General features: G+C 34.7%; 1 protein-coding gene across 3 annotated transcripts in view; it reads left to right on the top strand.

The window, feature by feature from the left end:
- Positions 1-15,096, top strand: part of NBEAL1 (neurobeachin like 1) — a 151,212-nt gene that overhangs the window by 32,298 nt on the left and 103,818 nt on the right. For all 3 annotated transcript variants that reach the window (XM_057744659.1, XM_057744661.1, XM_057744658.1), the window contains exons 7-8: positions 8,289-8,371; positions 12,695-12,780. In XM_057744659.1, coding sequence (XP_057600642.1) covers positions 8,289-8,371; positions 12,695-12,780 — 169 coding nt within the window. The remainder of the gene's footprint in view (positions 1-8,288; positions 8,372-12,694; positions 12,781-15,096) is intronic.

Genomic DNA, 15,096 nt, shown 5'->3' with positions numbered 1-15,096 from the left:
GCAGTTAGGTTGGAGACCCAGAACTGATGGTGCCGATGAAGTCAGAGGACGGTCTGCTGGAAAACTCCCCCTTGCTTGGAGATGCCAGTCTTTTAGTTCTCCTCAGGCTTTCAACTGATTAGATGAGGCACTTTCTGGAGGGCAGTTCCTTTACCCAGAGTTCACCAATTTAAATGTTAATTTCATCCCAAAACACCCTCCAAGTTGACACATGAAATTAACCATCATTCTAATACTTTTCTTGATTGTTTATTAATGGGAAGGTACTAATGACCTTCTGATTACTTCCCTTTCTATTGAACTTTAATATGTCTCTTTTTCCAGTGAGAAAGTGCTTTGCACTTTTCATGGCAAAGATTTTGTATCAGTTGGGATAAGCTGCAATAACAAACAAGGGGTTAGAATAACAAAGGTTTTTTTCTTGTTACTGTTCTCTGTCTGCCATGGTTGGCAGGGAGCCTCTACCCATCATAGTCACTCAAGATCCTAAACCGACAGAACAACAAGCATCTAAGGCTTTGCTACTTACCATGTGAGAGAGAAAAGAAAGCTCTGAAACGTCTCACATTGGCATTTTAATGCTCTTGTCTGGTCATGACATATGACACTTCTATTCCAAACTCATTGGCCAAGACTAGTTTGCATGTCCCCATTTACCACAACGAGACCAGAAGAAGGTAGACCAAGGAAGAAGTTAGTTCTACCTTGTGACTAAAAGGAGTAGATGTGGAAATAGTTGCCAGACAGCACTGTCACTTCCTTTTCCCTCTACCTATGTACTGCTCATAACTTCCTAAGGATTCAAAGAGGCACATAATAGTGCTCCATTTGTAGCCTTTCTACTCATTTAGCACTTGGGTTCTCAACTAATCAGTGTTCCCTCTCTTTTGAGATTTATGCTGAGATTTCTTTCTTTCTTTCTTTCTTTTTTAACTTTTTATTTGTTTATTTTTTACAATAAACTGCATATATTTAGAGTGTACAATTTGGTATCCCAATCTCCCAATTCATTCCCCCCCCAACCCTCCCCGCTTTCCCCTTTGGTGTCCATATGTTTGTTCTCTACATCTGTGTCTCTATTTCTGCCTTGCAAACCGGTTGATTTGTACCATTTTTCTATAGTCCACATGTATGTGTTAATATACAATATTTGTTTTTCTCTTTCTGACTCACTTCACTCTGTATGACAGTCTCTGGGTCCATCCATGTCTCTGCAAATGTCCCAGTTTCATTGCTTTTTACAGCTGAGTAATATTCCATTGTATGTATGTACCACATCTTCTTTATCCATTCATCTGTTGATGGACATTTAGGTTGCTTCCATGTCCTGGCTATTGTAAATAGTGCTGCAGTGAACATTGGAGTGCATGTGTCTTTTTGAATGATGGTGTTCTCTGGGTATATGCCCAGTAGTGGGATTTCTGGGTCATATGGTAGTTCTATTTTTCATTTTGCAAGGAACCTCCATACTGTTCTCCATAGTGGCTGTATCAATTTACATTCCCACCAGCAATGCAAGGGCGTTCCTTTTTCTCCACACCCTCTCCAGCATTTATTGTTTGTAGATTTTCTGATGATGCCCATTCTAACCGGTGTGAGGTGATACCTCCTTGTAGTTTTGATTTGCATTTCTCTAATAATTAGTGATGTGGAGCAGCTTTTCATGTGCTTCTTGGCCATCCATATGTCTTCTTTGGAGAAATGCCTATTTAGGTCTTCTGCCCATTTTTTGATTGGGTTGTTTATTTTTTTGATATTGAGCTAGATGAACTGTTTATATATTTTGGAGATTAATCCTTTGTCTGTTGATTCATTTGCAAATATTTTTTCCCATTCTGAGGGGTGCCTTTTGCTCTTGCTTATAGTTTCCTTTGCTGTGCAGACGCTTTGGAGTTTCATTAGGTCCCACTTATTTATTTTTGTTTTTATTTCCATTATTCTAGGGTGTGGATTAAAAAGATCTTGCTGTTATTTACGTCGAAGGGTGTTCTTCCTATGTTTTCCTCCAGGAGTTTTATAGTGTCTGGCCTTACATTTAGGTCTTTAATCCATTTTGAGTTTATTTTTGTGTATGGTGTTAGGAAGTTTTCTAATTTCATTCTTTTACATGTAGCTGTCCAGTTTTCCCAGCACCACTTATTGAAGAGGCTGCCTTTTCTCCATTGTATATCCTTGGCTCCTTTGTCATAGATTAGTTGACCGTAGTTTATCTCTGGGCTTTCTATCCTGTTCCATTGATCTATATATCTGTTTTTGTGCCAGTACCATATCATCTTGATCACTGTAGCCTTATAGTATAGCCTGAAGTCAGGAAGCCTGATTCCCCCAACTCCGTCTTTCCTTCTCAAGATTGCTTTGGCTATTCAGGGTCTTTTGCGTTTCCATAGAAATTGTAAAATTTCTTGTTCTAGTTCTGTGAAAAATGCCATTGGTAATTTGATGGGGATAGCATTGAATCTATAAATTGCTTTCGGTAGTATAGTCATTTTCACAATGTTGATTCTTCCAATTCAAGAATATGGTATGTCCCTCCATCTGTTTGTGTTGTCTTTGATTTCTTTCATTAGTGTCTTATAGTTTTCTGAGTACAGGTCTTTGACCTCCTTGGTTAGGTGAATAGGATTGTTTCCTTAATTTCTCTTTCTGATCTTTCATTGTTGGTGTATAGAAATGCAAGAGATTTCTGTGTGTTAATTTTGTATCCTGCAACTTTACCAGATTCATTGATTAGCTCAAGTAGTTTTCTGGTGGCATCTTTAGGATTTTCTATTTATAGTATCATGTCACCTGCAAACAGTGACAGTTTTACTTCTTTTCCAATTTGGATTCCTTTTATTTCTTTTTCTTCTCTGATTGCTGTGGCAAGGACTTCCAAAACTATGTTGAATAGTAGTGGCGAGAGTGGACATCCTTGTCTTGTTCCTGATCTTAGAGGGAATGCTTCCAGTTTTTCACCATTGAGAATGATGTTTGCTGTGGGTTTGTTATATATGGCCTTTATTATGTTGAGGTAGTTTCCCTCTATGCCCACCTTCTGGAGAGTTTTTATCATAAATGCATGTTGAATTTTGTCAAAAGCTTTTTCTGCATATATTGAGATGATCATGTCGTTTTTATCCTTCAGTTTGTTAATGTGGTGTATCACATTGATTGATTTGCGTATATTGAAGAATCCTTGCATTCCAGGGATAAACCCCACTTGATCATGGTGGATGATCCTTTTAATGTGTTGTTGGATTCTGTTGGCTAGTATTTTGTTGAGGATTTTTGCATCTAAATTCATCAGTGATATTGGTCTGTAGTTTTCTTTTTTTGTAGTATCTTTGGTTTTGGTATCAGGGTGATGGTGGCTTCATAAAATGAGTTTGGGATTGTTCCTTCCTCTGCAATTTTTTGGAAGAGTTTGAGAAGGATGGGTGTTAGCTCTTCTCTAAATGTTTGATAAAATTCACCTGTGAATCCATCTGGTCTTGGACTTTTGTTTGTTGGGAGATTTTTAATCACAGTTTCAATTTCATTACTTGTGATTGGTCTGCTCATATTTTCTATTTCTTCCTGATTCAGTCTTGGATGGTTATACTTTTCTAAGAATCTGTCCATTTCATCTAGGTTGTCCATTTTACTGGCATATAGTTGCTTATAGTAATCTCTTATGGTGCTTTTTATTTCTGTAGTGTCCATTGTAACTTCTCCTGTTTCATTTCTAATTTTATTGATTTGAGTCCTCTCCCTCTTTTTCTTGATGAGTCTTGCTAGAGGTTTATCGATTTTATTATGCTGAGATTTCTTAAGGAATTTATATCTCTTTCTCTCACTGTTGTTTTCCCTATCCCCCACCTTAGCCTTGTCAGCAACGGCAAATCTAAGATAACATTTTTAAGTTTTGAGACAGTGACAAAGAATTTTTATTTATAGACAGGAAGACATATAGAAGGAGGAACATAAGATCAGTCTGAAAACGACAGAGGAGAGGCTTTTAGAGGAATCCTTAAGAGCAAAATGAATTTAAAGGTGGGAGGAGAGAAGATATAGAAAGGTAGATACAAGAACAAATTAAAGCAAATTAAATAAAATTGGTAATTGAAAACAAAAACAACTTTTGAGAGCCAAAAACAAGAAGAAAAAAAAAACATTTAAACATTGTAACATGATATATAGAGTTCTATATATATGTAAGATGACAACAGGAAGGAGAACAAAGAGTAGATGAGTGGTGGCATTTCAAGAGTGTAGTATATATGCCAGAAATTATGTTGGAAGCTGTCCATGTATTATCTCTAGTAGACATAACAATTTTGCCAGGAATAGTGTGAACTACTTCTGAGGTAAATGGTAAAAGCAGAGTCAGACTTGTTTTTTTTTGACTTTGATAGGGAAATGAAACAGAGTGCAAATAAATTGTGTAATTAGGAGAAATCTATAGCTCATGGAAGACCTATACAAGGGAACTATAGTAGTAACTTAGACTTTATATATTAATCTGATTCTGAAGTTAAATGAAAATTTGGAATATATATATATTTTATTTGTGCTTGTTGTATACTAAAACAACTAAAACAGATTAGAACAGAGTTAATTAAAATGGACATAATTCCAGATACTGAGCCATTTAAAATTATATTTCTTATATGATGAAATATATGGATTTTTTCATATCTTTACATGTAATTTGGTTTCATTAATAGATTTGATTAATCTATTAACCCAATTTTGACTTTATTGTAGAGTCTGTCATATTTAATTTTTTATTTTTATGGCACACGGGCTTAGTTGCTCCGCGGCATGTGGGATCTTCCTGGAGCTGGGATCGAACCTGTGACCTCTGCATTGGCAGGCAGATTCTTAACCACTGCGCCACCTAGGAAGCCGAGTCTGTCATATTTAGAAAGATTTCTCCAAATGGAACTAAAATAAGTATAGGGAAAGAATTCTTTCCTGAAAATAACTTACTCATTCAAGCATTTGTTTAAAAATCTCTTTACTGGGACTTCCCTGGTGATCTGGTGATTAAGACTCTGTGCTTCCATTGCAGGGGGCATGGGTTCAATCCCTGGTCGGGGAACTAAGATCCCACATGCTACATGGTGGCCAAAAAACAAAAACAAAAACAAAAAATATATTTATTGAGTTCCTACTTTGTGCCCAGTGTAAGTTGAGTAGGACTGATTGCCCACAGAGAAAAATAATTTTATGCCTTCGGGCTCTGACTGGCCAAATCTGGGACAATACATATGCAAAAATGATTAATTACAGTAAAGAATTATAAACCATTGGGGGAGAAAAGGAATTCATAAGTCCATACCAGTGACTGATTGATAAAGATTGAGAGAGTATGAGAGAGAGACAGAAGGAAAGAGAGATGGGAAGAAGAGAGGGCTCTTGCTTACATTAGAAGGCCAAATGCCAATTAGTAACATACGGGGGCTGCTGGTGCTGGAAAAAAATGAGCATTCTGCACACATCATAGGAAAGATATGGATCAGGATGCTAAGTCTGCGGGGAGGTTTTGATAAGGAACATGGTTTTTATATGGTTTTAAGATGTTTCTCCACAGATTACTTAATTGTTGCAAAGGAAAAGTTAGTAATTATTTTGTACAGTACTGGATAGTACATTGACTGGTTGATCAAAATTAACATCATCATTGAGAAGCAGGTGGACAACCTGTGTCTACAACTGTGATACTCTAAGAAGGACCCATCATTGCTTGTAGAATATTCTAGCCAGGAATGCATAATCTGAATCTTAATTGCATGGAAACATCAAGCAAACTCCAAATGAACAACATTTTAATGAATAAAAGGAGGGGTTAGGAGACAGTATTTTTTAAAAGTGTCATAGAGAAAGGCTGTGGAAATGTTTCAGATTAAAGGTTGCTGAAGAGATGTGACAGCCAAATGCAATACCTGACCCTGGACAGGAAACTGTATTTAGGGCTGGAAAGGCAGGAATGCTGTAGGACACTATCAGGTCAGTTGACAAACTGGATTATGAATGGTAGATGAGATAAATGTATTACATTGATGTTAAGTGTATTGAAATTTATAGCTATACTGTAGTATTATGTAAGACAGTATCCCTATTCCTAGGAATTATTCACTAAAGTATTTAGAGGTAAAAGGCAATTATATTCATAATTTTCCCTTAAATGTTCTGAAAAAATTATAGGTCTGAATATATGTATATATAAATATATGTGCATATATATTTTTTTTGAGTGGGGAGAGAGTAAACAAATTATAAAGCATTTGGGATAAAATTTTAACAATGAACCTGGGTAAACTCTACTTGAAGTTCTTTGCACTATTTTAATTTTTGCAGCTTTTGCAAGCGCTTGAACTTATTTTCACATAAAAAGTTTAAAATTAAGAAAAATAGTTATGTTCTAGGTATGATGGGAACACAAAAAATAAAAAGCACAGAAAAATTGACCAGGGGACATAAACTTAGAAAACTGAGATGCAAACAAACGTTTTGTGTCCCTCTTAGCAACCTGTTGATATGTATCGGTATCAGCTAGGTGCTAAATACTTGGCCCAAATATCAGCTAATAATGGAGCAACCAAACATGCTATGTTCTAAAAATGGTACATTATTAGCTGTTCTGTCTTAACCTGTTGAAAACATGCAGTGCAAACTACTTATGCTTTAATATTTGTGTTATGTATAATAGTTTTCACCTCTCTTGTTTAATTTAGCTTATTTTACCACAACTGTAATGGAAATTATTTATGTTTGTATGTTACATCTAATACAGGGCCTTTGGAATGAGTCATTAATCACAAATTGCAAGAGTATGTTTTCATTGTGTTAATCGAATGAGAATCTTTATTGCTGTTTGTAGCACAGGATCTTTGGATAGGATATATCCAATGTATTAATTAAATATCATAATTTATAATAAATGTGCAAAATGTAAATAATCTCCCGGAAAAACCTGACTGAAAGCAAAATCAGATTTCATCCTTTTAAAATTAATTTTTCTACAACATGACTGCTTTATTTTTTAAGGCATGACTCAGTTTTTTATTTGAAGCTAGTAATATTTGTATCGTAAAGACATAAACACAAAACTTTGATAACCGTCTTAATTAAATAGGAAGATCTCCAGTAATGTTCTAAGATGTTATATTTGGTATTAAAACAGAAGTATGATAATTCTTAAGCCCTCTACACAGTGGAAATAGGCATAGATTTGGAAAACAGTAGTGAATGGTGTCTGATATGATTTCTAGTGAATCTGGAAATTAGATCTGGATCTTAGAACTCTTTAGTCTGTCATTACTATAAGTCCAGCTGTGCTTATCCTGTTTGTCTTATTCTATGGTCAGTTGGCTTTTCTTTCTGTATAATCATAAGGAATAATTATAATAATTATAAGGAAAGTAATTTCAATAATTTAATTGAAAATCGTTTAGGTTGCTAAGAAGGCATCTTAATCCACTGCTTTATCAGATCATATTTAAGTGTATGGAATTTCTATGTGGCTGTTCTCCAAATAGTTTATATTTTTATAGGCTCTAACAGTGTTAAGAGCTTGTTCAGGGAATGGAAAAAAGTCTGTTTTTTTTTTAAAACATTTTTCAACAGTCCGCTGGTTGCTAATGTATCATTGTGTAACAGTAACCTTTATTCCCTCAGCCCCACACCCGCAGTACCCATCTAAGAGACTCAATTTTGCATTGAATTGAAATGTTCTTATTCACATGCTGTTTGTGTTGGCCTTACCAAAGTCTGTAAAAATATTTCAGCCATTAAAACTACTGGAATTGTGATTAAAAACAAAAATAATCCCAGCCTTCTGGATCTGTATCCTTCACATGGAAGAAGCCAGCGGTATGGAGTCTTTGTGTCCAGATAAAATTTCTGAAAGTGGCACAGAGTAGCCTGATTTCTGATGAATTTTGGTTGCAATGTAGGAACAATTTGATACCTACTACCTCAGGTATCAAATTAGCAATACTACTGAACAAGCTCTTTTACAGATTGGAAATTTTAAATGGCTAGTTCCTTTCTCTGTTTCCAGTTGTTAGGAGACTTAAAGTGGCTGCTGTGTTTCACTGTTTTGTTTTAAATTTTTTTGCATAATTCAAAAGAAATGCTTTCAATTGGTGAGCATTTAAATTATTGGCTAGGCTTCCTTTTCAAGATTATGCCACTCCTGGTGATGTATTATTCAGTACACAAATCAAAAGTAAAATAGTAAATTTATTTTATAATGGTTTTATAGTTGTGCCTTCTCTCCTTGCCCATGTTGTAATTTGGTGTTAACTTCTTTTTAACAATAGACGAATCCTTAGTACTGTGGAAAAGAGCAGACAGAAATATAAACCAGCTTCTCTGACTGTGGAGTTCGTCCCTTTCTTTTATCGTAAGTAGCAGCTCTAATTTCTCTTGCTTTTATTCTGATGTTACTTTGATTATTCCTTATTCTTTTTCTGATTCTGACCTTGATTCAGCTTTGTATATTTATAAGATAAAGATTCTAAGAACCTATTACTGGAGTACTTGATTCATGTTTTGTTGTGATTTTTCTTCTTTGTTTTATTTAATTTACTTCTCTTAAAATATTTTTCTTGTGAGAAAAGGTGAATGTTGTATGATGGTAGTATATTTTAGAACTTCAGAATTTTTACTGAAAATAAACTGAAGAGAATTGGTCCCTGTTTGTATGACCTATATGGACTCTTGTTTTCTTTCTTTATAAAAAATGATTATGCCATATTTTAAGAATATAGGAAATTTTGCAGAATATAAAAGGACACCTTGTCTTTCCCACTCACATTCGTCAGATCTTAACATTTTTCTTCAGTCCTCTTACTCTTTTTCTCCCCCCTGAGAAATAAAATAAGACAGACATGGTCTTTTACTGGGCAGTTGGTCCTGTCCAAAAAGTGTATAAGACATTTGGTCCACACTAAAAGATCACTGATATTTAGTCCAAAATGTTCGTAAGACATTTGGCTATGCCAGAAGGTCCTTGAAATTTGGTCCTATCTAGAATGAGCACATTTGGTTCACGTTTGGGGTAGGACCAAATATCATGGACCTTTGGCATGGACCAAATATCTTACGGACATTTTGGACAGGACCAAATGTCTGCTAACCAAATAGTCCTTTGTTTGATTGCTTGGTGAAGGTGATTGCAGTGCCCACTTAGCTTGACCACTGGTAGCGATATTATCTTCAGCTAGATAATCAAGCTCACATGTCCACAATAGGAAACCCAGCATGCCAGTGGAATGGTGTTAGGTGTTTCTTTTCAGGAGGAGATCTCAGAACATTTCAAGGGCTTTTCTTGGGTTTTCCACATAAAGGTATGAAATCAAATTGATGGGTGTATGAGCCACCCTGGCTTTGAAGTGCAGTATCCCATAGAAGACATTTATACCTTGTAGTAACCCATGAATGTAACTTCCAAATCCTGGGAAGGGAAATGCCTGAATTACACTGCAGTCAGGGAAGCCCTGCAGTTACACTGCAGTCAGGGAAGCCCAAGGTTATGAGTTTCTAGCAGGTATTTATAGTTCTCACAGTCTTCCTAGTCCAGATCAAGGGCCATTTTTACCATAAGCAGTGTTGCCTGGTAACACATTTGTCACACACTGAATGTCCCCATTTGTCAGATTTCTAGTGATACAATTCTTGGTCCATTTTCCTATCGAGAGGGAGAAAGGGTTTTTCCTACCCTTTGTTAACCATTATTCACAGTAGTGATAGTAAAATTTTTCGATTGTAAAGATGTTTTTCCTTTTGCAGTTTTGCAAGTTATCCTTGGAATGATACTTTGGCATAGGGTGAATATCTTATTTTTCAGCATTTTTTCCATTTAACACTTTTGCATCCATTAATGATACTTGCCTGGATCAGTTATTTCACTGAGGGTTGCAGTATGTGGTCTTCAGATTCTATCCTTACACTTCTATCAGCTGTTCTATTCTGTAAAAAAGAACTTTTCCCCCATCAGCTGGGAATAAACTACGATTGTTTCTAAAAACGCTGGATAAAGTACGTAAATCTTTACCTTTTACTGTCTGTTTTCAACAGGAGTTCAAATAATATTTACTTCTAGTGGGGCAAATAAGTTTTATTTCTCTCTGTTTTGTTTATCACTGTGGACTCAGTGACTTTTTATTTATTCATTGTTTTACAATCAGTTATAGTTTTTGATGCTAAAATTATTCCAAACTTGATCACTGGGAATATTTTCTCCTATCCACTTTGACTTTTCATTTAATTGAGTCTTTTAAAACACAGAAGCTTTAAATCTTAATGGAATCTAATGTACAAAATTTTTTTATATCTGTAGTTTTTGTGTCTTTCCAAAGAAGTCTTGTTTACCTCAAGGCCATGAAGATTTTCTTTTATGTTTTCTTCTAGTAAGTCAGTTACCTGTTTTGAGTCAATATTTTCTATCTAACGTAAGTTTTTCCATTATTGTTCCAGCCACATTTGTTGATAAAGCTATTATTCTTCCATTGAATTAACCTTGGCACATTTGTCAAAAATCAGTTGACTGTAAAACATGGGTTGATTTCTGGATTCTCTTTTGTTCCACATGTCTGCCTTTATGCTGTTACCACACTGTATTGATTATTGTGACTTTATATTAAGTCCTGAAGTCATTAAGCCCTCAAGCTTTGTTCTTCCTTTTCAAATTGCTTTTGCTATTCTGGGTCCTTTGCATTTCTATATATATTTTAGAATCTATTTTTCAGTATTGTTACAAAAAGTCTTCCTGGGATTTTGATTGGGATTGTATTGAATCCATGAAACCATTTGAGAATTGCCACCATAAGAATATTGAGACTTCCAATTCACGAGTCTGATATATCTCATTATTTGTATGTTATTTCTTCAACGAATATTATGTAGTTGTCAGCGTATAGATTGTGCACATATTTTGTTAATTTATCCCAAAATATTTATCCCAAGTACTTGTAGATGTAAAGCTTTAAAATAAACTTTTGCAGATTTTTCGAAAAGCCTGCATGGCCTATTTTTTGATAATGAAATGTCCCTTTCTATCCATGGTAATATTCCTTGCCTTGCTTTGATAATATTCCTTGCCTTGCCTTGATAATATTCCTTGCCTATTTTATCAGATGTTGATATAGTATCTGACACTCCAGCAATCTTATGATTAGAATTTGCACAGTGTATCTTTTCACATCCTCTGTATGTGTTTTCTGTTTGTGTCCTCTGTGGCTGAATAGAACTCTATCATCTGTGTGAAATCTGACAATTCATCTTACAGCTTCTTGGTAGGTTTTCGCTTGTCTTATGGCATTTCATGCTATGATTTAGGATTGGTACTTGGACGCAAAGCAAGTCCTTTGCATGTTTCTGTATTGCTTTCTCTGTATAGCTTCCTCCATTCCAGCACTGCTTTACAAATTCAAGTTGCCTAGGCCTCCCTAAACGTATGTGTCTCCTAGCTCAGCAGATAGCAATGTTCTTTTAGGGTTCCCCCTTTCTGTGCATTTGTTCAGAAAGTGTCTACAGACCAGAAGCTGAGGTGATCCTTAGGTTCACTTTGCTATTCCTTCTCTTGTATATCACAAGAGAACAATTTCTAGAACCTAAAGATCTCTAGAACCTATTTTGTCCAATTTTCTAGTTATTTATAGCAGGAAACCATGTGTAGTGACAGTTATTCCAGTATAGCTGGAATGACTTAATTTTTTTTAATGTAAATTTCTATCAGTACATTTTAACTCAAAATTGTTTCTTTTTGGTAATGTTTCTTATGTATAAAAATTGGAAATAATTATATTGTTGTACTCTTGTCTGTGTGTGTAATGATGTATGCAAAAGGATATTCATCATTGGATTGTTAATAGTATCAAAAGAAAGTAGACAATCATAAATGTTTATCAGCAGAGAAATGGTTAAGTAAATTAAGGTATATCACTGTAGTGGAATGCTCTCCAGTTATAAAAATGAATAAGGCAGATGTATATGTTAAGATGTAACAATGCCCAGAATGTATTAAGAACAAAAAAGCAGGATGTAGTAGTATATGTAGAGCTTTTTTAAAAAATTTATTATTTATTTATTTATTTACTTATTTTTAGGTGTGGGGAGCAAGGTGGGTTGAGGAATAGGTTAGAGGGAAACTTGCTTTTCTTTGTCAGTGTTTTTATGCTGTTTTAATTTTTCTTTGTCACGTACATGTATAAACTTTTAAAAACAATAAAATTATAATGTTAAAAGGAAGGTTACAGTTGGTGCTAGAACTTTAGAATATTGGCCTTTTTATCCAACTTTCAATTTTATAATTGAATAATAATAGTCAGTTATACTAATAAGAAGCAGTAGTAGTAGTAAAAAGAGATCTAATTTTATGTCAGATTTGGGTTAATGTCTAGCTCTGTCACTTAGTAACCCTATGACTTTAGGCACAGTATTAAATTTTGACCTTCCATTTGCTCATTTATAAATGGGGGCAAAATATCATCCTCGTATGGAGTATTATGGGAATTAAATGAGGAACATAAAGAACGTATCTAAAACACTCCCTGATTGATGGTTTCTCTTTTCCTTTCTTATGAAAGAAATGCACATTAACCTTGTCTTTCAACAAATTTTAGCCTTTCACACATCGTTTTCAATGTTTCCATGTTAGACATTCCTTAGAGATCAATCATACTTTGAAAATCTTATTTATTTATTTTGTGTATTTTATTCACAGAGTGTTTTCAAGAAAGTGAACATCTCAAGGAAAGTCTTAAGTGTTGCTTATTGCATCTCTTTGGAGCCATTGTAGCTGGTGGGCAGGTGAGGAATGCATTGGAAGTTACCCTATAAAACCTATAAAACAATAGTAAACAGTCCCAGAAGTTTTCCATGGATTATTTAATGAATTCTTTGTCTTTTTATAATTTCATGAACCATACAAATATCTTTCTGAGTTTAGATCTTGTTTAAAACTAATTTACTTACTTCTTTTATTTATTAACTTCTAACAAATTTAAGTAATAATATTAGTGTTAACAATAAAATTACTGCATAAATAACTAGATTTAACAGTTTTGGTATTTGAAGTTCTTAGTTGTATTGACTTTCAGCTTCTAGTTCCTACTTTAGAATATAGAGGATAGTCATCCCTATTAGTTTGATGAAATCAAACAGTGTGATTTCCTAAGACATATGAATTTAGTCACTCTTCTGTTTATTTATAATTAAGTGCATATATACATGGTTTATATGCATTTTTCCAACAAACTCAACTAGTTTTTAAATTACTTATAAGAAAGAAGTTTGAGTAATGTTTATTTTTTTTAATTGAACATCTTAAAATCTATCTGTGGTAAACTTTGAGTCTAACTACTAGTTGAAAACAGGATTATAGTTCAGAAGGAACATTCTACTTGTTTTGTTTAACCACACAGTTTAGATCAGAGGTTTCTAACACATTTTGTACCACATACCCCTTTGGCAGTCTGATATAGCCTCTTGTCAGAATGTTTTCACATGCGTAAAATAAAATACATATGATCACAAAGGAAACTATACTGAAATGCAGTTACTAAAATATTAAAACAAATTTGTAACATAGTAATGTGCTTCTGTATAACACACCAAATAAAAACATACAGCAGCAAGTCTAGTGACTAATGTAATTTCAAAGAAGAGAGAAGCGTACATGGTGTTTCAAGACACTACAACAACTATAATACATGAAAGTGTGTGATTTCTATTAATGTCAAAATCACAGGTATTGCTAATAATACTGCTTGGGTACTGCGTGGGTTTCCTAGTGGGCCACCTTGCCCTCTTCTCTTCACTCTAGTAGAAGAAAAGAGTCTCTATAGTGAGAGGGATGGTGACCAGAAGCTTATTTTTCACTTTGATTGCTTTGTCACCTTTCTTTATCAGCTAACATCCTTCTTTTGCTTCAGTACCTCTCCATTTCCATCATTTCTCTACTACTAAGATTACGAATTAATAAGTGTACAAGAATAAAATCAGAAATGACATTGCTTTTGACCAGTGGAGAGGCTGGTTGGATCCCGTTCCCTTTTCGAACATACCTGGACTTGTTCTTGTTAGTGCCTAGGGGTAATTGAGCCCTGAGAGACCTGGAAAGCGAGTAGGTAGTGGAAGCCCAATTTATTATTTTATGTACTGAAAATACTCAAAATCCTTATAATCAGGTTATAGCTTTAGTTACAACTATATTGAAATCAGAAGGCTGTTGAATATAGCCTCAGTACAAGGGTGTTTAGATGAATTGAATATCTAAAGGCATAATAATGGCTTTGTCACAAAGAGTGGTAATACTGAAGTCCAGGGACCAGTCTCCCTTTCCAAAGCATCATGCCTGGCTTATTTATTGGCATATTTATTCTGTTTAGTGCTATGTTAAGAGCAAGGACGCCGGAGCCAGACTGACATAGGTTTGAATGCTGTGTCATTTCTAACTGGTTGTATGATCTTGAATAAACTATTTACATGTGTTTTAGTTTCTCTATTTGTAATGTGGAAATAGTAACACTTATAGGGTAATTATAAGGACCAAATGACACATAATATATGTAAAGCACTTAACAAAGTGCCTGTGCTTATAAGAATGAAGTATATCACAGGTGTATCAGATTTATGATTCTTTGAAAATAGCAGTAAATACTAAAGTTCTAACAGCTTAAGTTAGAAGTTTACCTTTTTCTCTCGTTTAAAAAAAAAACGAAATAGTCTAAGCAGTCCAGAGTTAATCTGGTGGCTCTAGGATCTTTAGGGACTCAGGTTCCTTTTGCATGCCAATTTGCTATCCTTATTATCATTTCTTGTGGTACAAAATAGCTTCTAGAGTTCTGGCCATCATGTCAGCATTTTGGGTACAAAGATGAAGGGGGAGGTGAAGAAGGAGACAAATGGCCGGTGCCAGTTATCTTTGCAGGAGGTACTGAAAAGATGAAAGTACCTCATTTGCCAAACTCCATCAGATAGCTGCAGAGATGCAAACATGTTCAGGTAAAAAATTTGATAAAACTTGTTTCCTCAGTCTCCTTAGCAGCTGGGTAGGTTAGGAAATGTAATGTTTATTCCTGGTAGCCATGTGTCCAGCAAAACATCAGGGGTTCTGTTAATAAG

This window comes from Hippopotamus amphibius, chromosome 8 (genome assembly GCF_030028045.1).
Source record: "Hippopotamus amphibius kiboko isolate mHipAmp2 chromosome 8, mHipAmp2.hap2, whole genome shotgun sequence".
NCBI lineage: Eukaryota > Metazoa > Chordata > Mammalia > Artiodactyla > Hippopotamidae > Hippopotamus > Hippopotamus amphibius.
The sequence above is the reverse complement of the archived record's forward strand: the minus strand, read 5'-3'. Positions and strand labels throughout refer to the sequence as shown.